Source organism: Notothenia rossii, assembly GCF_949606895.1.
Source record: "Notothenia rossii genome assembly, chromosome: 11".
Taxonomy (NCBI): domain Eukaryota; kingdom Metazoa; phylum Chordata; class Actinopteri; order Perciformes; family Nototheniidae; genus Notothenia; species Notothenia rossii.
This window is the reverse complement of record NC_136910.1, coordinates 22,101,721-22,129,351: the sequence shown is the minus strand read 5'-3', so window position 1 is coordinate 22,129,351 and position 27,631 is coordinate 22,101,721. Positions and strand designations below refer to the sequence as shown.

At 39.5% G+C, this 27,631-nt stretch overlaps 1 protein-coding gene and 1 long non-coding RNA gene across 7 annotated transcripts in view; both read right to left on the bottom strand.

Moving 5' to 3' along the window:
• spag9b (sperm associated antigen 9b) overlaps window positions 1-27,631 on the bottom strand; it is a 48,910-nt gene that overhangs the window by 9,815 nt on the left and 11,464 nt on the right. The window contains exons 3-20 of one of the 6 annotated variants that reach the window (XM_079660070.1): window positions 27,457-27,527; window positions 25,455-25,549; window positions 18,612-18,759; window positions 15,707-15,778; window positions 14,316-14,703; window positions 14,133-14,226; window positions 12,995-13,119; window positions 12,465-12,522; window positions 10,193-10,345; window positions 10,039-10,096; window positions 9,638-9,768; window positions 8,533-8,589; window positions 6,363-6,542; window positions 4,050-4,179; window positions 3,854-3,943; window positions 2,822-2,983; window positions 2,148-2,319; window positions 1,804-2,013 (exon numbers count right to left, since the gene is read on the bottom strand). In XM_079660070.1, the coding sequence (XP_079516196.1) occupies window positions 1,804-2,013; window positions 2,148-2,319; window positions 2,822-2,983; window positions 3,854-3,943; window positions 4,050-4,179; window positions 6,363-6,542; window positions 8,533-8,589; window positions 9,638-9,768; window positions 10,039-10,096; window positions 10,193-10,345; window positions 12,465-12,522; window positions 12,995-13,119; window positions 14,133-14,226; window positions 14,316-14,703; window positions 15,707-15,778; window positions 18,612-18,759; window positions 25,455-25,549; window positions 27,457-27,527 (2,394 nt within the window). Of the gene's footprint in view, window positions 1-1,803; window positions 2,014-2,147; window positions 2,320-2,821; window positions 2,984-3,853; window positions 3,944-4,049; window positions 4,180-6,362; window positions 6,543-8,532; window positions 8,590-9,637; window positions 9,772-10,038; window positions 10,097-10,192; window positions 10,346-12,464; window positions 12,523-12,994; window positions 13,120-14,132; window positions 14,227-14,315; window positions 14,704-15,706; window positions 15,779-18,611; window positions 18,760-22,432; window positions 23,020-25,454; window positions 25,550-27,456; window positions 27,528-27,631 lie in introns of those variants that run through there. The other 5 variants (XM_079660071.1, XM_079660069.1, XM_079660073.1 and 2 more) reach the window with 5 other exon arrangements.
• On the bottom strand, window positions 4,626-5,517 carry LOC307025423. The gene is made up of 2 exons (XR_013804156.1): window positions 5,157-5,517; window positions 4,626-4,922 (listed from the first exon to the last, which is right to left on the bottom strand). It is a non-coding gene; the product is annotated as an uncharacterized lncRNA (long non-coding RNA).

Sequence of the window (27,631 nt, the reverse complement as noted above, 5' to 3'; positions counted from 1 at the left end):
AAATCCTCTACTACCTAGACCTTGCGCCAAATGCTACTCCTTCCACATACTTTCAGCTAGAGAATTCATTCCAACTTTAAAATGATCACAAGGCATTCAGCTATAAAACTTGTTCTTCCGATTTTTCACATCTTCTACCCTTTTTGAGATATTTAACTTAGTTTGGAGCTTGGTATAGAGGCCTTCTTCAGATTTTAACATTAGTGTCTATTGAGCAGCTCGTTAAGTCTAGAGTGCTTTGATCTCAAAACAGGGTGGAGGACAGCTTGAAATTCGCCATAACTCCCAAACCCTACACTCCTCGGACAAAATTGTTCATGAAAAACGTAGGAAAACCTCTCCTACGTTGAAAAAATAAATAAAAGTTAAGCAAAACAATTAAACAAATTGCCTCTTGAGGGCATGAAGGTGCAAAAACTTTCAACATGTCTCCATTATTAAGGCCCATTTTAAATTCAGCCTGATCTTTCCTCACAGCAGCTGCTGCACACCTTTAGTAAATCTGCCAAAAATGCCACATTATTGACCCGAAAGTGCACAAAAAGTAGACACTCACGGTCCTGACATGCTTTACGCGTTGACATTTTACCGAAAGCTGTTACGGTTCTTCAACAAAACGTTCAAATGTAAAAGGTTTATCTCTCATTCAGATCAATGGAAAGGCTCTCCTCTCACAGATCACAGCACATCACCATGGAAATCTCTGATCTCTGCACACAGGAGTTTGATAACATCGTCAACATGGACACCTTTGATCTCTGGGCTCACACACAGGTGTTATGATTAGGTGCTCAGCACAGAAACAAACAAACAATGACAAACAGACTGTCTCAGCCTATTCTTTTCTGTCTGATGGAGACTTCATACTGACTTCAACATGTTCCACATTTTATACATTATTGGTGACGTAAGTTTGCAGTTAAAATATTCTGCTGCTTTTCAAAGTGTTTTTACTTTCTTTTCTCTTCTTAATACAAATTCATTCACTACTACTTACATTTTATATCTAACTCCTTCAGCCTACTTTCAGCTACAGAAACCATTCAACTATTACATTATTCAGCTATTTCAGGACATTGAGGCTATACATTTAGTTGTTGATACCTTTTTTAAACATTTTTTTAAAAATATTAAGCTTCTTCACTATTTTTCCTACTCTTCCAATTTAACATTTCACTTTCAAGTTTTCAACAAAGTAATTGCAATGCATTTGAGCTGTAACCATTTTGATTCAAATCATTTCACTGCATTTTTCCGCTAAGTTCAGCAACACACTTGCTTGGTTTTTGTAGCTAAAAGCAGGTACCATTCAGCTAATAAAATATTCAGCTTTTTCTGCATTTTCAGCCACAAATGTTCACAGTTTACAGGATTCACACGCATTTTCAGCAGGAAATGCATTTTCTAGTTTATTACATTTCTCTCCTCTCAGCACAATATCTTGGAAAAACAAGCTGCATTCATGTTAATTGCGGGTTATTATTTAATTAATATGTATGTTTAAATGTGTCGATTATGTAGATAGTACAATAAATATAATATACATACATATTGTTGTAAAATATTTGACAGTTGAATTTATAAAGTACATAAAGAATAATAAAGTTTCAGATATTCCAACACAATAAATTAACTATGGAGGGGTAAGGAGTGGAAATGTTTTTTCTTCTTTAAAATGTTGTTTCTTTCCTTATCATTATTTTAAAAGTACATCTCCGAAGCTTGTTAAACACTGGCTCTGATCACCGAGATGTGCATGCTAATGTTAGGCAGGAAAGGGATGTAAGAGTAAATGTCTCTGACCGGTCTCTCCGTCTTCTCCTGGACTGCCTGCTCTCTGAGGAACAGCTGTTGCCCCCTCCACCTCACAGCCCACCACAGTGATGCCTCCGAGCACGTCTTCTCCCTCAGTTGAGCTGCTCGCTGTTGATTGTGAGCAGACGTTTGCCACTGGTTCTGTCTCAGAGTTTGGAACTACTTCCTCACCGGCTGGGTAGTCTGTCTCTCTTGCACCTTTATAAAGATACACACATAATAATGGTTTAAAGATGGGCATCCTTGTATTTGGTACAGTTTATTTGTGTATCATTTGCACACAGTTTATCCTTTTCTTCAGCAATCAGATGCACATTAATCCACCCACTGACCTGGAACGCTGGCGATGCAGAGGACGTGGGAGTCACACACGAAGAAGCTCTCCAGGATGTTTCCGGCCTGGTTGGCGTCAATGACAACGACTTTGGTGGTGGACTCCGTGCTGGTACAGATCCAGACCAGCGACGACATCTCATCGTGGTGCTGCAACTCCTTCTGCTGATCCTGCAGAACAAAGCAAAAAGTGTGATTTGTAATCCTTTACATCAGGGGTATACAAACTTTTTTCACCGAGGGCCACATACAGAAAAATATACGAAGGGCCGGACCGCTCACTAGAGGTGAGGTATATTGCCTTATCAGTTAAGTTATAAATTAGCAAAATCAATCAAATGTAGGTAAATTATTCTTGATACTTGAAAAATACTTTAAGAAACACAAAAGCCTACATCACAGCTCTCCAGGGGTTTTGTTTTTGTTAAAAAAAAGTCGGCTTATTAACACATGCATACTGTGTAATATATTTGTACATATATATTTAAGTACAATATATGACCATCACAAGTTTCATTTGTGGGCCATACTCCATTATACTTTGAATTAGCTGAGGGCTGTTTCAAATGGGCTGCGGGCTGCGGGCTGCATTTGGCCCCCGTACCGTAGTTTGGACACCCATGCTTTACAGGATTGTCATCGTCACTGAAACCTCTGTGTCTGTGTGTTTTACCATGAGTTCTTGGTCCAGTTTATCCAGGCTGCTCTGAGACCCTATCCTCCTTTTAGGGCTCTCTGGTCCAGGCACGTCGCTGTAGAAAACGCTGGCTCCTACGATGGAGCCTCCGTCTCTGGTTTTACCTCCGGAGAGGTTCACACCGGCAGCGCACCACAGCTGGAGCACGGACACATAGATACAGTGAATACCATGACACATGCATCGTTATCACACAGGTTTACTGTCTCGCATATCTTTCGAGAGCTTTCAGATATTACGTTTGAGTCACAGCTAAGAAAAAAAATAAAAATAATTGCTTGTATGGCTTTCAGCAGTATCTGGCGAATAACGGGCTTTCAGCAGTTTCAGTCACAACATATCAACATAATGATTAACAATATTTTTCCTGTCTAACAAGGGATAGTTCACTCAATAACACATCGGAGACAGCTGCCTTCTCTCCCATATGATGGAACTAGACCGCACTTATACACATACAAATTGAAAAACTCTACAACAATGTCTCTTTTCAGAACCATGACGCTTTTAATCAAGATAATCCAAAGACTTTGTTGTGAGCAGTATTCATGTAAGCTCTCCTGAACTAATCTTTTCAGCTCATGCGAGGAGGATGCCAACATTGAATAAATATAGCATGAACATTTCGTCCTTTAGTCGATGCAAGCTTACTTCTGTGCCGTGAGAGAAAACAGTTCCTGTATTAAACTGCCTTTAACCAGGTCTGTGGATTATATTGAGTGATGAGGATATTGGTTCTGAATAAAGACATTACTGTTGTAAAGTTGAAATAACTGATGTTTTCAAATGTTACAATGAACAGTATCTGAGAGAAGGCAGACATCTGCAGTATATGGCTTGAGTTCCCGAGTTTTTAAGCCACACCCGCAATTATCTAGATCAATTTAAAGCACAACGGGTAAGAAAAATATGCATTTCTGAATTTGAGCTGAACTGTCCCTTTAATACTGCGGATCAAACCAAAAAGGTTGATGCAGTTGTATTACATTAAGAAGCTGAAGGACATACCTTCATAGAAGCATCTTTCTCATCCACTGGTCTGAGGAAGACAGGAACAGGGAGATTCTTCATCTTACTCTCCACCTGACCACCGTTCGCCTGGAGAAAGACAAACATGCGTTAGAGTTTTTGTTCTGTTGTAGCTCACATCACAGCAGTTCTACCATGACCTGAAGAGGACCAGACATTCTGTAGTTCTCCTTACTTTGTACTTCTTGGGCAGACTCCAGCCGTAGGCCTGCACTCTGCCGTCCTCCTTCTGGACGTGAGCCTTCACCTGCTGGTACTGAGCCCGCTTCTGCTCCCGCCGGGACACCACATTGTCCGCTGCCACTCTGCGGAGAGGACAACAGCTCACTGACACACATGGCTTTCCTACTTTTACTTTTTATACTTTAACAACATGTTACTTATTATACTTTTTTACTTTTGAGGGTTATAATTCAAACTGCTTCCTTATTGCAAATCTGTATTACTTCCTCTAACTGCAAGTCTGTTTGATCGTAACTTGTGAAATGTTCGCCACCATCTTTTAAATAACAAATTGCAAAGAAATAAATACTTTTGTACTTTTGCTAAAGATTTTGAATGCAATACTTTCACTTGTAATGAGTATTTTAACATTACTGTATTGGTACTTTTACCCAAATGAATCCTCTGAATACTTCTTCCACCAATGCTTTCATCATTCAAAGAAACAGGGACAAGTACAGTGTTTCCCCTAGGTTTACTGCCTTGGCAGGGTGCTGCTCGGGTACCCCAATTTTTTTTTCGGGGAACCCAGATTTTTTTTATCCTCTGGAGTAGAGAGAGGAGCTGTGGATTATTGTTATTGATATCATACAGTAACAAAGTATTTGTACATTAAAAAGTAATAAAGTACAGTGTTACACTGTACTTTATTACTTTAATTCAAACTGTATTCCCTTCTTATCATGTAGCCTACACTTCTTCCTTTCATTGATACATTTAAATCACCTGACTACAGCATATAACATACCTGCTGCAACCCTGTGCTGCTGCTGCTTCTCTCTGCCTCATCCTCTATTGCTGGAGGCAGTTCCACCTCATCTGATCTCTGATATGAAAGCAATCGTGTTATGATCATATTGAGCTATTGGTGCGAGTCTAACATTAAACAAGCAGTCTGCTTGTCATACATTGCTGACGATACATTTTAAGTGGCAATTTTTTGAGTCACAGCCGCTAAATGCCGGTAGCATCAAGCTAGCAAATCCTGCATTAGCCTCCCATCAACAAGTGACAGAACATCCAATTATCCTGAGCTAATTTACTGAATAAACCAACTCACATCTCCTGTCTTTTTTTTCACCCAACTCATTAGACTATTCTTCTGCTGGTGTTTGATTGTTGTTTTCTGTCAAATTCAATACTGAAATTCAAAACCGCGGTACCTGCTCACCATCTGTGAGCTATTTTTAGAATGCGCACGCTACGTTCGTTGTCGCGTTCGCGCGCGTCCACCTGGGCAGGCTGTGTGTGTCCTTCTCCCGTGACGATAACGGCTTGCGGTTAAAAAATAATAATAAACGAATTTGAAACTGGGGACACACATAAACGGGCAGACAGCAGAGCTGTTGTTCTCCTCCTTTCCTCCGCTCTTGTCTCTGATTGTGAGTTTGTGCATTCGCGCGTGTGTGTGTGTGGGGGGGGGGGGGGGGGGGGGGGGGGGGGTGGGAGCGGAGCCCCGCCCTTCAGAAACAGAGCGAAGGGAGAATGTGAATACGCAAGGCTGTGGACACTGAAACATGCACATTGGATAAATAACATAGGCGTTTAGTTTATTTAATAAAAGAGCACATGTTCAATGTGAAAAGTGACCGTAGATAGATTACTTCAGTTGCAATTTGGTGCTATATATATGTATTTATTTTTAAATAATAAAAAATAAAAATGTAAATAAAAAAAAAAAACAAAAAAAAACACCTTGAATTTCAGGCAGGGCGCGGGGCTCCGTTGGCAGGGCGCAGCGCCCCGCCAAGACAATGGTAGGGGAAACACTGAAGTAGGATTAAAACATTTTGTAGCATATTATGAAGGATTTACATTGAGGTCACTAAGTTTAGCACGTTTTTTAAAGGGGAATCACTCCGCCAATTCACCAACTTTCAGGATAAGGAAAAAAACCCACACTAAACTGCTGAAGCATAAGTGTTCGGAAGGACTTGGTATAGAGAGATCTCTAGAGAGGAACGCAAAATATTTGATGTTGAAGTCCACTCAGTTTTGATTATTAATGGAGCCAATTTAAACAATCCATTTCTTAGTGTGGGCAATATTAGGGAAATCGGAGCTAATAAAACTAATAAATCTTGCATTCATTTTGGCTTGATGTTGTATTCGTTGAAAGAACTACAAGCAATTTCAGTTTTAATTTCTCTGGGTAAATCAGATCTGTATGAGTAATGAAAAAAGGGTTTTGAGTCTCTAGTGCCTCAGCATACACAGGTAACAGCATCCCATCATGTTTTCATCTCATTTCCTGTGAGCGACTTACTCCTCATTGAGGAAATCAAAGGCTTTGCTCTTGTCACTGGGGAGCTGCTGCAAGGTGGTGCTCCTCTTCTTCACCGACGGCTGAATCTGGGAGGTGGGTGCGTTGTACTTGACGTTCACCGGGGACTCGGACGCCGGCCTCTTGGCCGCTGGGCCCGACGAGCTGAACAAACGGCTGAAACTGCAAGTGTAAGGGTGGGGAAGTAGGAGGGAACGGGGAGAAAAAGCACACAGACAAACGTATAGAGGGGTGGACACAAGCGGTAGCTCCAGTGGCAGAAGTAAGTTTCAACATTTAAGGGTACACAAAAAAAAGGTTCCGTTTCCCCATGCCAACACACCATGCAAGCTTTCAGACAGGGAGCAATCACACATTGATATGCACTTCCCCATTGACCTTTGTCCTAAACAGCAAAGCACCAGAGCAGCTTTCATCCCAGAAGGCTGGAGTAAGGGGTTACTATTGTGCACTGATGAGGACGTTAGTCAACAACACAGAGCAAAACTGAAAAAAAACACCCCTAACTGTACAATGACAGCATACAATACTTATCACTATATCTGACACTTAAATACACCTCCAATGTTTCAAATAATACCAAATACTATAATCCTGTAGCTTCTTAAATAAGATAAAGTCCATGATGAGTCAATCTTTATTAGTGTGTACATGAGAGCGACCAATCTAGGTACTTCATGGCCCCCTTACCCTTTTTGGGTGAAAATATCTGCTGTCATTTCACTGGCAGTAAATACAAGTTTTCAAAGCAGAGAGAGAAAAAAAATAAAAATACAATCAATTTTATTATTTATTTATTATATTACTTTATTATGCTAAATTAGTTCCATATTCGTTTTTTGTGCCTCTACTGTGAAATGTCTCCATTCTTTATTGTTCAAAAAGTTATTTAATTTTCTCATACTGCCTGTGCTGCAGCACCTCTTTCCACCCTCTGTCTGAAATCAGAGCCCAGTCTGCTCTGATTGGCCAACCACTTGGCCAATGTCTCGCCCCTCAACCTATCACATACAATGTGTTGCGCTAGTCAGGCAAACTTTTACATGATTATATTGAAGATCGATGATAGTCGCTGATATATTGTAAAATGAAAAGCAATAGGTGGACATGAGGACTAATGATCCGACTCAATGGCAGGAGGTGTCATATCCTAATGTCTATAAGTACATTTGAATATGTAGGTGGTGTATATACGCCACCACTGTTTGACATTAGTCACTTTTTCCCCCGTCATTATGTTACGTCTTTTTAAATGTCTGCGTTCCTTTCGGATGTACAGGTATTGACTGGCTGAAGTTAAAGTAAAGAAAATCTATTTTGGATATGTTCTGTTGTCTGACGTGCAATACACGACACAGCAGCTTTTAGGCATGATGGAAATACTTTTTCCTGCTTGGCGCAGATTCTTTCATTTCACCGGAAAAGGAGCGTGGCTCTCATGATGCCAGTCAGTCACCTAGCGCTGCTCTCATCTGTTCACTTCATTTGTAACTTTACTCCACCCACTATTCCCCCACCCCATCTCTGTAGCAACCTTCCCAACTCACCCCCTGCACACAGACACAACATCAGCAGGATATAGAGGGACACACAGAAACAGGGAAGGAAAGACGGTGGATTTATCAGATAATGCTTCTCTTTAACACACCCCTGCTCTTATCCTGTCACCAAAAACCTGCCCCAAATAACATCCCCTTTCAAAAGCAACCAATCCAAACTCATTCCTTATGAAACTCAACAGAGGAGAGCCGGGATAAGATCACAGAAATGCAGTTTTTCAGATTTAGTTCTTCTAAGAACAAACAAGTGCATTCTTCCAACCTCAGAGCTCTCAAAAGCATCTGTCAGGATTGATATTTATAACTTTCTTTAATTTAATAAAGAGAAAAAGACAAAGTAAAGTGGCTCAGATCTGATATCAGAGCTGCCGTTTCCTTTCTGGCTCTCCTCTGTTAAGACTTTGTTGTCAAGATGAAAACAGAACACCAGTCAATAAACACCTTTAGCATGTCAAAGATTTACCTACATCCTGGAGAAAACAACCACACAACATGGAATACAAAAGAAAATCAAAATTAAACAGAGAAATATTACTGTAGTCACGCTGTGGTTGGTGTTTGAGAGCTGAAGTGAGAAGAAAAGAGGATCTTACAACTGCCAGAGGCTGGATTTCTTCTTCTCTGGAAGAGTGGGGTTGTCCTTTGAAGCCCTGAGAGAGAAAGAGAGAGAGAGAGAGAGAGAGAGAGTTTAATTCATCACACTGAATGCTTTTTGACTGGGTGTTACATTAGTTTCCTTATTTCTACTTCATATTCAGCGTGTTTTGTTTTTATAGTATCTCTTTGAATGTCCCCTTTTTTGAATGTGTGTGGATTAAGGCTCAGATAGGCAAAGAAAATGAGGAATTGTATTTAATTGCAACAGTCCATCATGATAAAATATCATAGCTCTGTTTTAGTCATTTCAACAAATGAGTCACATAATTTCCAATCAGGACTAAACTCAATTTCATCACTTTATATAAGGGATTATGAATTTTGAGTGCCATTTTCTGGTAACAAAACTAAAATGTTCACTTTGTCTGGTTAATGTTGTGTTTTATGCATGCTGGCATCTGTACTGCTTACAATTGGACACAGATTGGTTTTGTTAAAAAAGGAGTTGTGGCCTATTTCTTTACACTGTTCATTAAATACCAAACATATGGACAGTCTTCTACTGCATAAACCATCGTCTGCTGGTGATCTCCTGAAATCATCTGTACAATAGAGTAATCATAAACTACCAATTACATTTAGACCACATTTTAAGGTTTATTGCCCTAAAACTCTGAATCTAAAGCAGGAACTAGATGACAACTTAACATGAAAGATCTTTTCATTTAAATATAAAAAAAAAAAAACTTACCAGCACCTTACTATTACTACAATTACTGGCCATCTACAGTATACAGATGTTGCACAACTACACGCTTGAACGTCATAATGATATGAATATCATTTAGTAGTAGGCAGTATACCACATATGTAATTATTTAATAAATATCAGCTAAATGGAAGAAGGTACATTTACTTTACACTGATAAAGTGACCTACAGTATTGATGTAGAAACAACACATTTGTGATCATGCATGAGTCAATTATATCAAATAGTATAGCATATAGAGCACAAATGCAGAAAAATAACTACTATGTCATTTCACAAATTGATTGATTCTTCCATTTTTCCAGCTCTACAGTACTTCATATGGTCTTACCGGATCATCTCGGTCCACCTGACCGCCTCCTGCAGCTCCATCAGCCTCTCCTTGTACTGGTTTCTCTCCATCAGGACCCTGGCCATCTCCACCCTGGTGAAGCGCTTCCTCTGGGCTGTAGGCACATCGCTCTGCTGAGAAAGCATGAGCAGGAGACCACTCAACCACTATTCAATATATATACAGATTATAAATATTGGCACATTGACCTTTTATTTATTTTCGCATGATCAATCCAAATTCTTATGAAGCTTTTTAAAGGGCAACACTAACAGCTGTGGAAAAGGTATTAAGTGAAAAGGTACATTTTACTAATTAAATCAGTTTCAAGGTTTGTGTAGAATTCCCAAAGAACCTCTACTGCTGTTATCCATCCATCACAAAATATATCAAGAGCTTACGTCCTCCTCATTGTCGTTCTTGACCTTCTGTTTGGACTCCTCAAGCTCTGCCCGAATCCTGTAAGTAAGTACACAAGAAATAATTCTTCAGCAGCCACTTTTATGCTAAATATATACTAAAATGTGGTATGTAGACCGACGGGCAGGTACTTACTTCTTGATTTCCTCTTCTAATTCTTTGTTCTTGTCCTCCAGTTTGGTCTTGGCCTGAGTGACGGTCTCCAGCTCCCCCCGCAGAACCTCCTTCTCACAGGTCAGATCATCCATCTGTGCTATGAGGTCATTTTTCACCACGTTCAGAGCATTTCTGTAAACAAACACATGTCAACATACATTACCCACAAGGTGGCAGCACTGTCCTGTTTTTCAACTATGCTACAGAGCAGATTTTTTTCGCATGTGTTCAATGAGTTTGCATAATTTAGTGGGAATGCTGATACAGAATTTTGCACCTCTTCTCCTCCCGCATTAAACATCGCAGAAACTCTGTTCAAACATCAAAACGTTCAGTTCGGTCGGGAATCAATGGCTATTACTTTTCTCATTCATAACTTTCATAATTCCAGAGATACATCCAATAATTCATCCCATTTTTAACATGGAAGTCAATGGAGAAATTCTTCAGACTTCAACAAATCTTCATGCGACTTCAACTGCTAACTGTTCATTCATACTTTCACTCACCTCATTCCAACTTTAAAATGTTACACATCTTTCTGACATTATTCGTGTAACACAACTTTTAAATCTGATACTTACTTTTAGAGATATTAAACATTGTTCAGACCTTGGTAAAGAGGTTTTTCTTCAGATTTTAACTATAGTGCGTGATGTCACAGTGTAGGAAATCTTGAAATGTGCCTTCATATTTATTTTTAAAACTGCCATAATTCCCAAACCATACATTCCTGAGACATAATTTTTCAAGCGTAGGAAAACATCTCTTAGCTTGAAAAATGACAAATAATTAAGCAAAACAATTAAACAAAATGCCTCTTGAGGGCATGAAGTGACAAAAACTTTCAACATGCCTCCATTAAAGCCCATTGTAATTTCAGGCAGATATTTCTTCATGGTAGCAGCCGCACACCTTTAGTTAATCTGCCAAAAAGGCCACATTATTAACCCGAAAGTACACAAAAATTACACTTCAGATACTCAACTTCCTTGACATGCTTCACTGTTTGAAATTTCACAGATATCTGTTACGGTTCTTCCACAAAACATTTACATGTAAGAGGTTTATCTCTCATTCAGAACAACGGAAACCTTTGATCTCTGCACACCTCGTTAGCTCAAATATAAACACCTGTGTCATGGAACACGATGATGTCATCACTCCAACTGACATGCTCAGAGCAGCAGACTTCAGATAAAGGTTAATGGTCCTGCCCTCAACAGCTCTACTTCAATTATGGGGTGTCATCATATGCCGAAGATCAAGAGAAGAGAGAGAGAAGAGAGAGGGTGATCAAGAGAAGAGAGAGAGTAATGTAACCTCCTAATGTATTGTATAACTCCTATGAAAATATTCAAAAAGTGCTCAAACTTCACATGTGTGCTAACAGTCCAGCCGTGAAGAAATCTAAGGGACAGTTTTGAGATTTCTTCAAATGCCGTTGCCATGGCAACACAATGCTCTCCTTGAAACACGGTTTTCTCATAACTTCAGTGAAAATACTCCAAACAGCCCAAAACTTCACAGGTTTGGCAAAGATTCAGCCATCATCGTATAAGCGTATTATGGGGTGTCATCAAATGCCGTTGCCATGGCGACAGCAACTCGCCATGAAACACGATGTCGCTGTAAGTCCAATCGACACGGTCCAATCGTCCCCCAATCTTCACTTGTATATCACCAGTCCATGCCTCAACAGCTCTACGCCAAATCTGAGATCTCACCATATGCCGTTTCCATGGAATCCCTCGCCATAAGATTTTCAGCATAAAGCATTCCCACTAGCAATTTCTTCAGGAATTGCATTCTCTAGTTATCTAAAATTAATATTTAGAATGAAATATGTTTGCAAACTTCGGTTACAAACACAAACACTGCAGTTAGGTCATAGTAGATTGAATGGCAATAAACAGCTTTTGCTTTTTTTGTATCCACACTGTAGATACATCTGTAGAAGCCTGAAATTGATTTGTCAGAATAACCGTCTGGAATCTTATGCATGAATAAGAAACAATAACAACAAGCATTTTGTAAAAAAAAAAAGGCAAAAATAATGGATTTATTTGGCATGTAACTTAACATGACGTACTAATGTAGCATTATCTGCAATCGTGATATAGATACTTTGACATTAAAAGTAATTTTTTCATTAAATGCTTGTAGTTTTCTCTCTGGCTGCTTACATAAACACTTGTGGAAGATAGAGTTGGCTTTGAATAAAAGACAAAAAAAGGTAATAAGTACTAACTTGGTCTCCAGCAGCTGGGTGTTCTCATGGATAAGATGTTCCACTTCCCGACCCATACCTGAAAATGATCAGCCATAATGTGAATACACAGTGTTTTATTTAGTAATTTGTTCCATCAGGAAATAATGTATCCTTGTGACTACCCTACAAACTAGGATTCTCTCAGTCTTACCCAGAAAGGTGTAGTCTGAAAGTCATGGAAAAGATGATGCAGCAAAGTAAGAGATTTTTAAACAAGTTCTCATTGAAACTGAAACTATTCTATAGTTACTGCCCAACACAACACTGTAACACTATTCACAATCCTGCACATCTATGCCACAAGGTAACTAAAACCGACTCAAGGACATACATTTAGTATGAGAAGCTGGTAAAGAAATATTTGGGGAATTAATTTAAACACACCAGAAAACTCATCTGTAATGAGGATGAAGCCCGACAGCCAAGGAAAGACAATTGAGAAATTAAGTGATGAAATTATGAGTAAAGGAGATGATGAAATGATAACATCCAGTCAGGAGGCTTCTTACCCAGCATGTCGGCTCCTTCATCCACGTCTGCTATCATGTCGTTCCCTGCAGACGACAGCTCCTCAAACAGAGAGTCTGTGTTACGGTCAAACGCCAGATTCTCTATCCGGCCTTTAGTTGGTGTGCTGGATGTACAGATGAGAAGGGGAGAAAATGTGAAACAAGAAAGAGAGAACATAATGATTATAAAAGTGAAAGAGGCATCCTGTCGCAAGATTTATTTTGCATAATAACGCCAGTCTTATACATCTGAATTTGTGTTAGTCAGCTGTTTATATTTTCTTTAAAGTCTTAGTCCTGTATTACATTGTTAGTTAATTATATTGAGTCAACCTAATCGTGTTTTGTTGTTAGTTGATTAAAGAGATATTGTATTCAAGTTTTTATAGTTTAAACCACAGTTTTGTCTCAATAACAATATTTCATGATGGACTTGTCTTAGTCACGGCAAAAAGTTATTGTTTTTGTAAGGAAATAAACATTGATATAACATAACTTTTCCTTTCACCAGTATTTTTAACACTTTGTGAATCTATGTTTTACTGGTTGTTAACATATACCATTTAATGACCGAAATGATTTCTATTTCACTATATTGATTTACTGTATTTATTTTTCTGTGACAGAGATCCATTGCTTTCCAAAAACCATTAAAATATATTTATACGGCAGTCATAGAAATGGGCAGCATGATATTGCGGTATAAATATGGTAATAACGGGGGGGGGGGACACATTAGTAGCATTGGTTGTCTACTTGAAATTGTTGCCAGTCACATCATTTAACCGTTGTGCACTAATGTCATTAGAGACAAAATGTCTGCATCAAAAACTTAAATTATACAGTTATAATATTTTTCACTTTAACTAAGTCACATTCAGTTAACCAACTTCAGTTCTGATCTAAACCACCCAATATAATGTTTTTCTTAATTTAAATGTAAATGCCAGTTTGTTTAAATAATTCTATTAGTTGACAAAGACAAAAACAAAAAACATGTTCCCAAAATGTATGCTAGATGCATTAACGTAGAGACAATAAAAACATTTTTTTTTTAAATCTCCAGTGAGGGAAAAGGGTTGAAATCTTTCTAACTTTAGGGTAATGATGATATAACATCCAATAATAAGTCCTGTACCTCGTTCCTATGCAGCCTTCGAGGCCCATGTCCAGCTCTGGAGTGGACTCTATGATGGCCTGAACCTCAGATTTCTCCACATTCTCCGCTCCATCTAATACAACCAGCAGGGATACAACACAGCGGGATGAGTAGCCAGTACTCTCAAACTGAGGGGAGCTTAATGTTTACTGCAGTACGTACCATCAGCTTTGAGGGGTGTAGAGGCGTCATGTCCAGGCTGACCCTGCTGTCCCTCCTGCACGGCTGCAATGCTCTTACTGCTCTCTGGTTTTCCTCTGCTCCTGTCCAGGTTCTTGTTGAGACCGTCAGAAACTTCCTCTGACTCCATGGAAACATTGGAAGCAGCAGGGGACAGGGGTGATCCAGATGTCAATGGACTCATTCCGGTAGACACTCCGTCATGAGGAGACTTTTGTGTGGTTGACTGAGAGTTAGCACTGTGTGAAGATGTGTTTGATTTAGAGGCACCACCCTGAGACCCTTCACTTTGTAAAGTAGTTCCAGTTTTGGAAACCCTTCCCTGGTTGGTTGGCGTACCGGACTTGGAGCTGGAACCGGCCAATTCATCCTTAAGATAGAAGAGGAGGGAGAGGAGGAGTGGAGAAGAAGAGAGTGAGGGGATATCATTCAAATCAAAAAGGTACATCTATTTACTTCATGGCTATGGCAATAAATGCAGCTACTTTGCAGAACATAGTGATCCGAACACAATAAAACAAAAGTGGGATCAAGGTGAAAATATGTTCAAAACTCACTGCATTTCCAAACTTGATTTAAATAGATAAACACTTTAAATAACGAGCGTCAAAGTTGACATTGATTTTGAAAACGTGGTCTACAAACTAACTTTTTACCAGAGGCATACTTGGGCCACATGAAGACAACAGAGACAATTTAATCATAAGCTAAGGAAAAAGCTGGTAAGTGAACCATGAGTTATGATTCTTCAACATTTGAGGAACTACAATAGCACGTACATCTACATTCCTTCTATTTAAATAAAATCAAGCCAAGAGTAGTAGATGTTACAACCAACAGTGTGCAGTGTGCACCAGTGCACCTTGACATGCAGCTGAACACAAACCAATCACTAACCAAACCACCACATGCAACCAGGACATTCTATGTTTGACAAATCATATCGTTTCTGGCAATGAACAACCAGAAGCCAAACTGTGGTTGAGTGTGAAAACAGCCTTAAGATATGGATCCAAATGCTCAGAGTGAGGGAAGTCGTGTTAAGTAATAGCCACTGATCAATCTCATATAAGCCATGGCTCAATGTCATCAACTCTCCCAATACGCTAGTGGTTTACCTTAATGGATAGCAATAATTGTAATGTTACCAATTAACAGAAAATAACAAAACAAAATATATTGCTTTTAAATGTTGAGGCCGGCTAAAAATAAATAAGGGTCAACAGCATGCAGTGTGAATGACATATGAAGTTAAGCCAGTATGTTAGCATCATTGTATTTAATCACACCAAAGCCAATTGTGTTAATGACTAAACTTGATATGTTTGGTAGACGCCAGGGTTAGAGTTTCTCTGAGTCACACACAGGTCTACCTGGGCCTTTTCAGCATCCTGACTGGGAAATGTCTCCTTTGAACTTTCACCTTCCCCTTTGATTGGGGAGAACTGTTCCTCAAAAATGAGGGATATTAAAACACCTTGGTCATTAATATTTTTATATTAATTCCACAAAATGACTTCATTTGAAAAAAAGGTGAAATGTAATGTACAAACATACAGAAATAACAGGACGTTGCAGGAATTATCGGGCCATAGAAGCACGTTTGCACCTGTCTGCCACTGTTGCATGTATCCCAAAAATAAACAAAGCTGTGGGGTAAGCCTAAACTGAACTACACGAGCGTACAGTGTTTTGAGCCATATTTATAGCTACACAAAGTGACTACCGGTAGGTTGGCAAATGCTGTATGAATGAAAATGACCTTGATGTACAGTACCCAATAATCACTCTTAGGTTTCATCAGCTCTCAGCAGCTCTATGTGGCACACAGAATTTCTAACCCTGTATTGTTTTGATCTGTTAATGCCATTGGCTTGAGTGCTACAAATAGAACAGGGCATGAGGGAAATGAATCAATCAGGAAAACAACAAGGCAGCAGATCCCTCGGTCACCTTGAGCAGACTTTAATAACACAAGCAGATATTGAATGAGAAATTCTCTACATTGGTTTATCCCTTTTCTTGTGTCCAGTTCATCTCACTGCAGACTTATGGCAGTATTTCATTTCATGCTGCTTTTACTCTATTGTTACTACAGCTGCACTGAGCAGCCTCCTCTGCGGATAATGGCTTCTCACCGACCATCCAAAAACATTCACACACACAAACATGCCCCTTCATGTGATGAGAGTAGGGGTGCACCGAATGGGAAATTCTTGGCCGAAACCGATACCGAAAATAGGAAACAGTTGGCCGAAAACCGAATGCCGAAAATGATTAATAGAAATATATATAATGTATACATTTTTTACCAATGTTGTTCAGCTTCCTGATTATGGAAAAAGACATGATTATGGCAAAACTTAACTTAAATAATAATCACTATTATAGGTCCATAAAACATTTATTCAGCACTTTTGAATGCATACAGTACATTAATTCCATGTCAAGTCCATTTTCTTTTCTCTGTAGGATAACTACAACAAAGTGCATTCAGAACAAAGCCAAGGTGCTTTCAAACTGCACAAACATCTAGGCCAGTAGGCCTACAACAAAATAGTGTAAATAAAGACTGTAACAGCCAGGCCTTCAACAACAACAAATGCACCTATAAGTGCATGCATACAAATGTGCAAACTGGATAAATCCACATGAATGTAACTATTTACAAATGAAATTACAATTCAATTTCAAGAATCTGTAAATAAGGCTGTCTGTCCTCATAAGCAAAGTAGTAAACATTGTATAAAGATACATAAAGTGAAAACTGGATACAAAATCCACAATCAATTACAAATTAAATTACAATTTCAAGAATCTGCAAATAAGGTGGTCTGTCCTCATGAGCAATGTAAACAACATTGTATCATTTAGATACCGAAAGTACAATATATTGAACACTGTGCTGCTGTCATTTCCCCATAATGATAACCTGAGATGGTGAATTATAACTCACAATGAAAATTGTTCAGGAAAGTGGGTATAGAGTAGACGTGTAGAACTAGATAAGCTTATGATAAGCCAGCCTTGTCCACTTATTAAGGAAAAGTGGGAGGTTATTTTTAATGAACAGTAGCTTCTCTGATTTATCAGCCATAAGTCTGTTCCTCTTCTCATCAAGCACATGAGAGGCAGCGCTGAACAGTCTCTCGCTGTCAGTGCTTGTGATTTGATCTTACTCCGCATATTTGTCCGGGTGTTTTGATTTCAAGTGGTGGAGTAATCCCGAAGTGGTGAAAGTCTTTGCAGTTACACCCCCTCGAGAAATGTCAGCTGAACACGTTTTACAAATCGCAATCCGCGTCTCTTTCTCTGATATTTTTAAATATCTCCAAGCGGCAGAGATGTTGGCTGTGAGCCAGCCGCAAGCATGGTCGCGCAACGTGCTTGTCGCTGCATTTTGATTACGTCATCACAACAACACGTTAGCTTACCAACGTAACCCTGTTCTCTGACATTCGGTGATATTTTTTCGGTGCTAGAACCCTTTCGGCCGAAAGCTGAAAGAGCCTTTTTAAACATTTTCGGCCGATAATTTTCGGCGGCCGAATATTCGGTGCATCCCTAGATGAGAGGGAATGGATTATTAACTGTAAATCTTTGTGACTGGTTAACATATACAGCAGTACCTTTGGAAAATGCCCAGAGTGCCTGGTGTGTTGCAGTTGTGGGAGAAAGGTGTGCTGCTATACCTAAATTGTACTCAAGGATTTAGGTTTAGGTGCTGATAAGAGCAATTTATCAACCATTTCTGATGCCTGTTATAAAACAAGTCCTGAACTCTAAACTTACAATTTCTCTCTGACCCTGTACTAGTGTAATAACAGCCAATGAATACCTATTAGGCAGTCATTAATATTCATGATGGCCTTGCCTGCAACATGGTCTCCAACAGCAACAATGTGAAGACACTCCACCCTCCCCTGAGGTTAAACACAGGCCCCAGAATGGTACCACTTCCTCCGCCTGCTGGGCTTCAAGCCACCCCGTTACACACACAAGCGGCTGCTAAGAATTCTGGACACACTCAACAATCCTTTCTCTCTCCATAGAAATGTACTCTCTTTGGCATTGAGGGCTTGCATTTTGGTTGATGTCACTAGTCCCATCCGTGGGAAGCTGTATGAGCCAACATCTGACAGTAACTAACACTTTGAAACTGGTCAAATAAAGCCGTGTGTGTGTGTGTGTGTGTGTGTGTGTGTGTGTGTGTGTGTGTGTGTGTGTGTGTGTGTGTGTGTGTGTGTGTGTGTGTGTGTGTGTGTGTGTACGTCATACCTGGAGACTGGTGTTAGAGCGTGGATGGCTAAGGTTGTTGAATCTCCATGGTTCTGAAGGGGTTTCAACGGGTTCCTTGTGGAGCTCAGGGGTCACACCATCAGCTCCGGGAAGTTGGAATATGCCCATGGAGATGGGACGGTCCTTTCTGGATATAAAAACAATAGAAGGATTGATCACAATGTAAGACCGCAATTTCGAAAGAAAGGAATATACAAATGTCTGAAAGACTGGCCGGTTGGTGATGTCTTTCTCACATTATTAGAATAAAAAGAAAACAAGACTTAGCCTCTAATGCATCTCTATGAGGCTATACTTAGGAAGAGCAGTGCTGAATGCTAATGTCACCATGCTAATAAGCTCATAATGGTAACCATCTTATTTAGCTTGTAAGGAGGTTACATTTAGCTAATAAGCACTAATCACAAAGTATAGCAGCTGTTGGGTGAGGTACACAATGAGTTTTGCAGGGATTTAGTCTTAAACCAACGTAATTGGACAAAGACTGCTTGATCATTGTAAAAAACCCTATCATATTTGGGAATAACAGCACCCTTGATACAACATAAAGGAACTTGTTTGATATTGTTTTCATAATTGTAGGAAGCCAAAATTGTACCTGAAAATACATTTGCTAATCCCCAAGCCATATAGTGGACAAATACAAAATGTTGAATGTTAAAATAGACTGAAATCGAAAAGTGAGGAGTTTGCAAAAGTTATAGCATTTGATCCTCAAGAGTGTATATAACAAATGTCCAAGCAATCCAGAAAAACAGTGGCCAGAAGTTATTTCCTAAAATCACAAATGCCAACGTAATGACATCGCTAGTGAAATAGACAGGATTACAAATGCAGTATGATAAATCATTTGGGAAGTGAACCATGAATATCTGCACAAGCCACTTGATCTTGCAAAGTGTTAGAAATGTCCTTAGGATTCATCCTCTGTGTTCAATGGATGTCTTGCTTAATTATGTTGCAATCTATCCAAAAACAGTAGACATATTTCTGTTTAGACCAAAGTGTACCATAAAGAAGAGTTAGGGAGACCATAACCAAGAAAAGCAGTCCCAACAGCAGCAGGGTGCCAGAACATTACACGTATGAAGTGATTTATATTGTGCAATAAGAAGTGCCTGATATGAGATATATTTTATAATATATAAAACCGGTTGGACAGTTTCTCCTTAGAATGTTTTCACCCTCTCTCTTCATGTTGTGATGAGATTCCTGCAGAGAAAGTGACCCTTGGTATAAAAGTGCTGGGTGAAGTGATAAATAAAGTTGCCAACGCTACTTTAAGATCCTGTTCTTCACTGAGCCTGAAGTAACACTTACGGTACTTAAATAAACGGGCAAGTAGTTAAAATGTCAGCATGTCTCACGTAATGACTTGGACAACACAATATTAATTGTGTGACGAGTCAGAGTGGAGACTTCACAGAGAAGCGTTGCTTCAAAGACTGCCTTGGGACAGTTTGGCACTGAAGTAGGGCTGGGCGATATATCGAGTTTACACGATACATCGTGGATTGCACTCCATGCGATGTCGTAAATGACCACATCGTGAACATCGAGTATTATGTTGTCAAATCAATTTCCCGCCGCGGCCAAAATGAGCTTTCCTTTCTCCCTCAGAGACACAGTCACACACGCAGGCACACACGCAGGCCCCGTCTAACTTGCACACAAACATTACACACATGCACAGTGACAGAGAGCAGGGCTCGACATTATAAATGGCCCGCTGGCTCGGAAGCACTATTTAGACACCCCGGGCCAGCATAACGTACTTTCCACTTGCCCGCTCGGGCCACTAAAAATATTGCTTAAAAAAAATAAAATTGTCCAGTGGTATAGGTACTTTGACAAGCAATTTTGTTAAATTGTTTCGTTTATTAAGGCTACAACATAGCGTTTCGTGAGGCGGTTGTCGTTGTTGGTTGAAAGGCAAACGGGAGCCTGCTAGCGTTGGCTCCGCAGCAGCTGTTTGCTGCAGAGCCAGCGCGAGCAGGCTCCCGTTTGCCCGTGAGCGCCGGGCAAAAAACTATCTTCAAATAAAATAAAGTCACCGGAGGAGTTAAAGGAGAGTGACAGGGAGCATGAGAAGAAGAGGGAGAGAAAGTTTCAGCCAGCTTGATCGATGGAGTTGGCTTCTAGTGGTGCAGCGAAGCGTCCTAAAACCCTTTTATAATCTATCGATTAGATTTATGATTCGAAAATTATAAAAGTAGGGTAGACATGTGGAGATTATCCGGCTGAAAAAAACGTGCATTTATCAAACAGGTTTGTTTTCCACAGACCTTATTTCCAGCTATTTTCCAAAACCCTGTGGAGAAATCCCATTGCTTTTTTGACGAGGGAACCAGCAGCTTCTTTCCTGGTTTTATGACGCGTCACTGCACCTCTCAATATGATGCCCATATAAACAAGGTCTTCTGTCGGCTCTGTACATCAATGCCGACCTATGCTGACAAGTAAGTGAAGAGTAGAAAATATAAAAGGTATTGGCTATAGGGAAATGTCCCAGCAGTTTAGGAGAATGAAGGTTATAATCTAATCTAATACATAGCCATTACATGTCTAATTCCTGATAATGACAGGAAGACAGAAAGCGCATTATACTAATAATAATAATAATAATACTACTCATAATAATAGCAGACATTTTTGAACAATGACCACAATATCATTATTTTCATAAACCAAATATGAACAATTGAGGAAAATGAGGAAGAACTGATGATTCAAATGTTGTTGTACAAGTAGTAATGTAGTTAGTGCATAAATTACTATTGCAACAAATGTGTTAATTTTCTTCATTATTAGTCGATATTTTTTAATGCAGACATATGTTGCAGGGACTACTAGAATCATCATACTGGCGTGACTGTAAACATCAGGGTTTTTTTTTTTTTTAGAGGACATTTCAGAATATCGCGATATATGTCGTAAATCGCGATATAGTCAGTAAATATCGCGATATCATTTAGAGACCATATCGCCCAGCCCTACACTGAAGTGATTGGAATAGAAATAAAGCTGCTCATAAACTCCACTACCTCCCATATATTAGCTCAGGCAATAACATTAATCCAGTTGTATCTGTCTCTATGATGGGATTTGTAGCAGCATGAGTGTTATTAAAGGATGTCAGCAGAGAGATATATCAGCATGAACACATATCTGTTACCATCTCCATCTCTTATAATAAAACGTATCAACAGCACACTCTTGCATGGAGGGGATGATACTCTAATTCACAACAACTCTGGCCACTGAAAGTCCAATAATACTCAATAATGCATTATGATAAGTAAATATAGAGTACCCTCCACTGCATCACACAAGGTAAACACCAGCAGTTATTCTCACTCCAGTGGCTTGGTATGAAGTGAATATTGTACAGTGGAGCAGAACAAAGGCTGCCATTGAAAAGAGGCCCAAAAACAATGGACACGCCACCATATTGAGAGCAAGAGGTCACATGCAGGCCACTGATGGTGACCAATGTGGCCTTTTGTTATTTCAACCGGGATGCAAAAGAAAATCATCCACTACCATTTTATCTTGAAAAATATGCTAATTTACTTATGAGAATAATCATTAACAGTTATAAACTCTAGCGAATTAGATATGGCGATATAGTCTTTCAGATATGGCTACTTTTAGAGTGCAGTCTCATGCTGTCAGTTATAACCCAACCACATGGCAGCAACATTGAGACAGGGTGGCTACAAACTGACAATCTACAGAGACGACAGAGAAGATACATTAATTAAGTATATAAAGATAAGATACACACATAGAAGTTATACCTGCTGACTCTGGGTAAGGAGGGTAAAGAAGGCAGGGCAGGTAAGCCGCCGGTAGAGACAGAGTAGTGAACCAGAAGCAGCACTGACAGGGACACCAGCACAGCAGAGTTGATAACCACCGCTCCGCCTACAAAGCCAAAAACAAACAGCAGCATACGCCCGGGGCTCATGGCCCCCCCAGATCATGGCCCAGTGCCTCAACAGGGACCAGGAGGTTCAGACAACGATGGCAAATGAGGTGGGTCACTGAAGCACCAAATTCAGCCTGGGAGGTTGGACATTGTTCACTGTGAGTACATTTACAGTGGAGGTCAAATATGCTGTAATCCTTCTGGCTGGGAGTTTGCGGCAGAGCTGTTGGCTCCATACACTGCAGCACAACTGTGAGCAGCAGTCACAACAACAGTAATCCTTGAGGTTTCAGCAGCAGTGAGAGCAGGAACACACAGCGCAGAGTAAATCATCCACAGAGAGCAGGAGAGGCAGGCAGCAGCAGCAACTCCTATCCTCCACTGTCCTCCTCTAGCAGGGTCTCCTTCCTCCTTCCTATCCTCTGCTGAGATACGACACAGCTGCCGCTGTGCAGTCTGGAACACTCTGACGCTCTCCCACCCTCACTCTGTGGCACCCCCCACCCCTCCCTCCCTGTCTAACTCTCTCTTTTGGGTGCTGAGGCAGCTTGTTTCGTATGCCTCTTCTCAGGCTGCAGCTTATTGGCTGCCAAACAGGGAGTCTGATCTAAAATTGAGTGTGTGTGTGTGTGTGTGTGTCAACTGGAGGGATATGTAAAGGCTAGGATTTAATGGGGGCTCTCTAAATACACACTACAGTGTGAACCACTATTCACACCTCTGTTTTATGTTTTAAAGTTGAATTAAAGCAGTACATTACAGGGAATCTTATCAGTACAAACTGACAGAAATGGCACAATGAAAGAAAGTTTGCAACTATTTCTATCGGTAGCTTTATAAGTTAAATGGTTATCATACAACACTATTATTGTACTCTTTTCTGTCTGCTCACAGCTCTGTGGGGCTGTACTTGAACTAAACTCCAATGTTTACATGCTAATAGAGTGGTGCAGGGATGACGTATTTCCCCGGAAGTAAGCTGCTGGTTCCCTCAACAACAAAGCAATGGGATTTCTACATAGGATTTTGGAAAATAGCTCGAAATAAGGTCTGTGGAAAACGAACCTGTTAGATAAATGCACGTTTTGTTCAGCCGGGTATTATCCACATGTCTACCCTACTTTTATAATTTTCTAAATCATAAATGGAATCGCCAGAAGCAAAATGCTAACTTTATGCTATAAACGAACTACAGCAGGGTCGCTGCTTCAACGTCACACCAACTTAAGATCCATATTCAAACATACAGATTCCAAATTGTACGAATTGAAGCGTTTGTTTGAACAGTTTGCAGGAGGCAGGTACTTGCTTTCAAGCAGAACAGGGGCAAATGTGTTCGGCGTAATGACCTCGACAACTTCTGTAGTCCTATTCAGCCACTTGTTAACAACCATCATTTTTCAGACACATAAACTCTTCAGAAATCACCAGTGGGGTCACTGCTGATGTATTTAATGTCGTAGAACAAAACGTGATCCGTCTCTTAAATGTGTCTCAACCACAGACCTTATTTCCAGCTATTTTCCAAAATCCTATGGAGAAATCCCATTGGCTCTGAGACGAGGGAACCGGTAGTGGTAAAATGCTAACTCACTTCCGGGATTTAGGACTCGTCATTGCACCACTCTATGATTAGCAGGTATAATGTTTACCATATTCACCATGTTGGTTTATGCTAGTATTTACTGTTCGGCACTAAATGCAAAGTCATTAGTCAATTAGTTGACCTAGTGTCTTTAGTTTTGCTGGCATTACTTTATAAGCCAAAGTGTGAGAAAGTGTTAAATGTTGACCTGATGATGGTGCTAGAGGGAAAGTCAATCAAATGTATTGCAATTCGTGCATATGTGAAAAAAAGGTGGATGTGAATATAGGTCAGATTTGGTGGCAGTACATTGAAGAATCATCAACAAACCATCCGATGGCTAGGGTGGGAGACCAATGTGTAAACAGAAACGGAGTGAATACTGGTACTTGCTGACACAAAGGGCTGAACCAGTATATCCACACAAAATACTAATTAAAAATAAAACAAATAGCCTTTTTTTAAATTGATATGTTCATAATAACTGATAAGTGGGTCTGCTGACCTCCTGGCATCTGCAGTAGGCATAATCTGCTCCACAAGTGAGCAATCAGCCACAGAGCTCATCAGGCCATCGTAGGATTACTGGAGATGACCGTGACAGCTCTGATCTACAGCATCCTCTATCCGTCCCACTCAACTCCAGTTTCATTTATTTCAGAAGTTTATAACGAAGGTCTATCTTCCATAAAGTCTGTTCCATGTGTCTGTTCCAATACAGGGTTGCTGTCCAAATCAATTGAATGGATATAAAACACACCTTGTCAAGCCTTAAAATCAAATGTTCTCATTTATTGTATTGTGCCCATTTTCAGGTTCATATTTGTATTCTGTGCCTCTGCTGGGACATGTCTCCATGCTTTAATGTTCAAAAAGCTCTTTATTTTTCTCATTCTGCCTCTGCTGCAGCTCCTCTTTTCAACCTCCGTCTGAAACCAGAGCCCAGTCTGCTCTGATTGGTTAGCTGGCCAGCTCTGTTGTGATTGGTGAACTGCTTAGAGATTTTCCATCCCTTAACGGTACCTATCACGTACAATGTGTTGGAGTACTAGCCAATTGAAGTTTGAGTATTACATAGTGATGTCATTATGTACAGTAATGGAAGTAATCAAAGTATTTGAATGGAGGCATTTCACGCAGGGTGGGAGAGAAACTTCCTCTGGTGGAAACTTTGGGATGTAGCCTTTGCAGACCATTAACATGAATGAAAACCTTTATATAACACACTACAGGAAAGGGGAATATCGAAAAAGCATAATAGGGCCTCTTTAAGAAGGAACTAATGAGTATGGTGTGGTTGTCTCACCGTGTTCTGGCTGATGTCCCTGTATCTGAGGGCTCATGTGCGACTGCATGCTGGTGTTTCGTTCGCTCCAGGTGCTCCATGTAGCTGTGGATCATCTGGAAGGGATATGGCAAAACAGAGTCGTGGAATAAGCTTCAATTTCATTTGGAGGTAGTTTCGTCTCAATATGGCAATATTGTAACTCAAATTGTTTAAAGTGTCAACAATAATTATATGTGTACCTATGTTGCATTCGTTCCACATATGCTAAATAAGATTTGTAAACTCGGAAAATACTTTGCACATATACAATTGATCTGCAAATAAAAGAAATCTGTAGATACATTCAATTGAAAAACATTTGTTGATATCTTTCATAACTTTGTGAATCAAGTTATGTTTGGGGATCAAAAGAGCGTTTATGGATTTTAACTATGTTTTGCACCAAACATACACAGAGTTTTCTGACATATGCGATGGCCGTGGTTTCTGCATTTCAAAGTAAGAGCAGTACAGGTTGTGTGCCGTTTATTTTAAATTTTTAACATGTGTTATGCTATAATAAAATCCCAAAAACCTGTACAAAAAAACGAGGATGAAATGACTGTGTTGCTACCAAAATACAGCATACGTGATTATACCTTTTGAAACATTCATGGTCACTCACACATGAAGAATAAGTCTCCAGACTCAGCTGTGACAGGATGTAGATTTGCAGCATGCAGGTGACAGCTTTTATCGGACCTTCACCTTTTCTATTCAGCATTATTCAGATCAGCAGTTGGCTGAGAGGTTTTAGAGCAGGGGTGTCAAACTCAAGGCCCGGGGGCCAAATCCGGCCCGTGACTATATTTTCTGTGGCCCCACAAGAGCTTGCAAAGAATTTAATATGTTTATTATACGGTTACATGCCGATTTACAGAAGGATGTTGCCCATAAACTAAATGTCCAACAAAGCATCTCAAATTTGACTTTTTTTCTCAGAATTTCACTTTTTTTTCTTCTAAATATGCATTTTTTCTCAGAATTTGACTTTTCTTCTTCAAATATGCTTTTTTTCACAGAATTTGACTTTTTTTCTATAAAACATGCTTTTTTTCTTAGAATTTGTCTTTTTCTCAGAATTCGATTTTTTTTTCAAAACGTTACTTTTCCCCCACAAATGTCACTTTTTTCCAGAATGTAGTTTTTCTTTTTAAATCATTTTATGACATTCTCACCGAAAAGACTTGCAATTTATTTGCCGTAGACTTCTGCTTTCAGACGTAGTTAATTATGAAGTTATTACCCTATCCGATAACAATCCAATGCAGAGGCAATAATGTAATATAATACATCATTTTATATATATTAAATATGTATATAGTCTTAAAGTTACAAACAGCCCTTTGAGTGCCACCATAATTCCAATGTGGCCCACGATGAAATTGAGTTTGACACCCCTGTTTTAGAGCATCGGTTAGTGATGCATCATTTATTAAGAGAACTAGGCTGACTAATGACTCAACAAAAACATTATTCATGTTTGGATACTTCATGTTTTAATCATCTTTTCATTTTCACAACTTTTTATTTAACCAGAGGTGCATATAATTACACTGATATTGGAATGTATTGATGTGGAGTAATTCAATAATTCATTTCTTCTTTTTTATGTGTTTTTGAAAAGCTAATTTGTATACAAACTGAAGCATTCCCTCTATATAATGCTTCGAAAACAATGCCTGAAAGATAATTTATCTACTGCTTTTTCATATATACACATTCACTTTTATATTGACAAGGGATATTTTATTGATGTTTTTATGTTGTTCCTGAAGTTTGACCTCAATATTAGATTTGTAAAATGATCTTGTGTTTACTATTAAACAGTGATGTCATTAATTAGGTGGAGGCTCCAAATTGCTACCTTTTCTCTGCACCGTGTATCATTAGTTATGTGAAATACAGATACAACACTGTGTGTATCTGGGTGACATATGTGATATAACCAAACACACGTCATTATCCCAGGCAGACATACCTCAGTGTGTCTCTGATGAAGCGTGTTGTACTCCTTCTTGAGGTCTGCTTCTCTCTCGTCACATCTGATAACTGCATGGAACAAAAGAAAATTACTTAAAGTGCATATCATGAAAAACACCATAGGTTAACAACAAAGATCTTAATAACAACAGTAATAGTTCAATAAATAACAA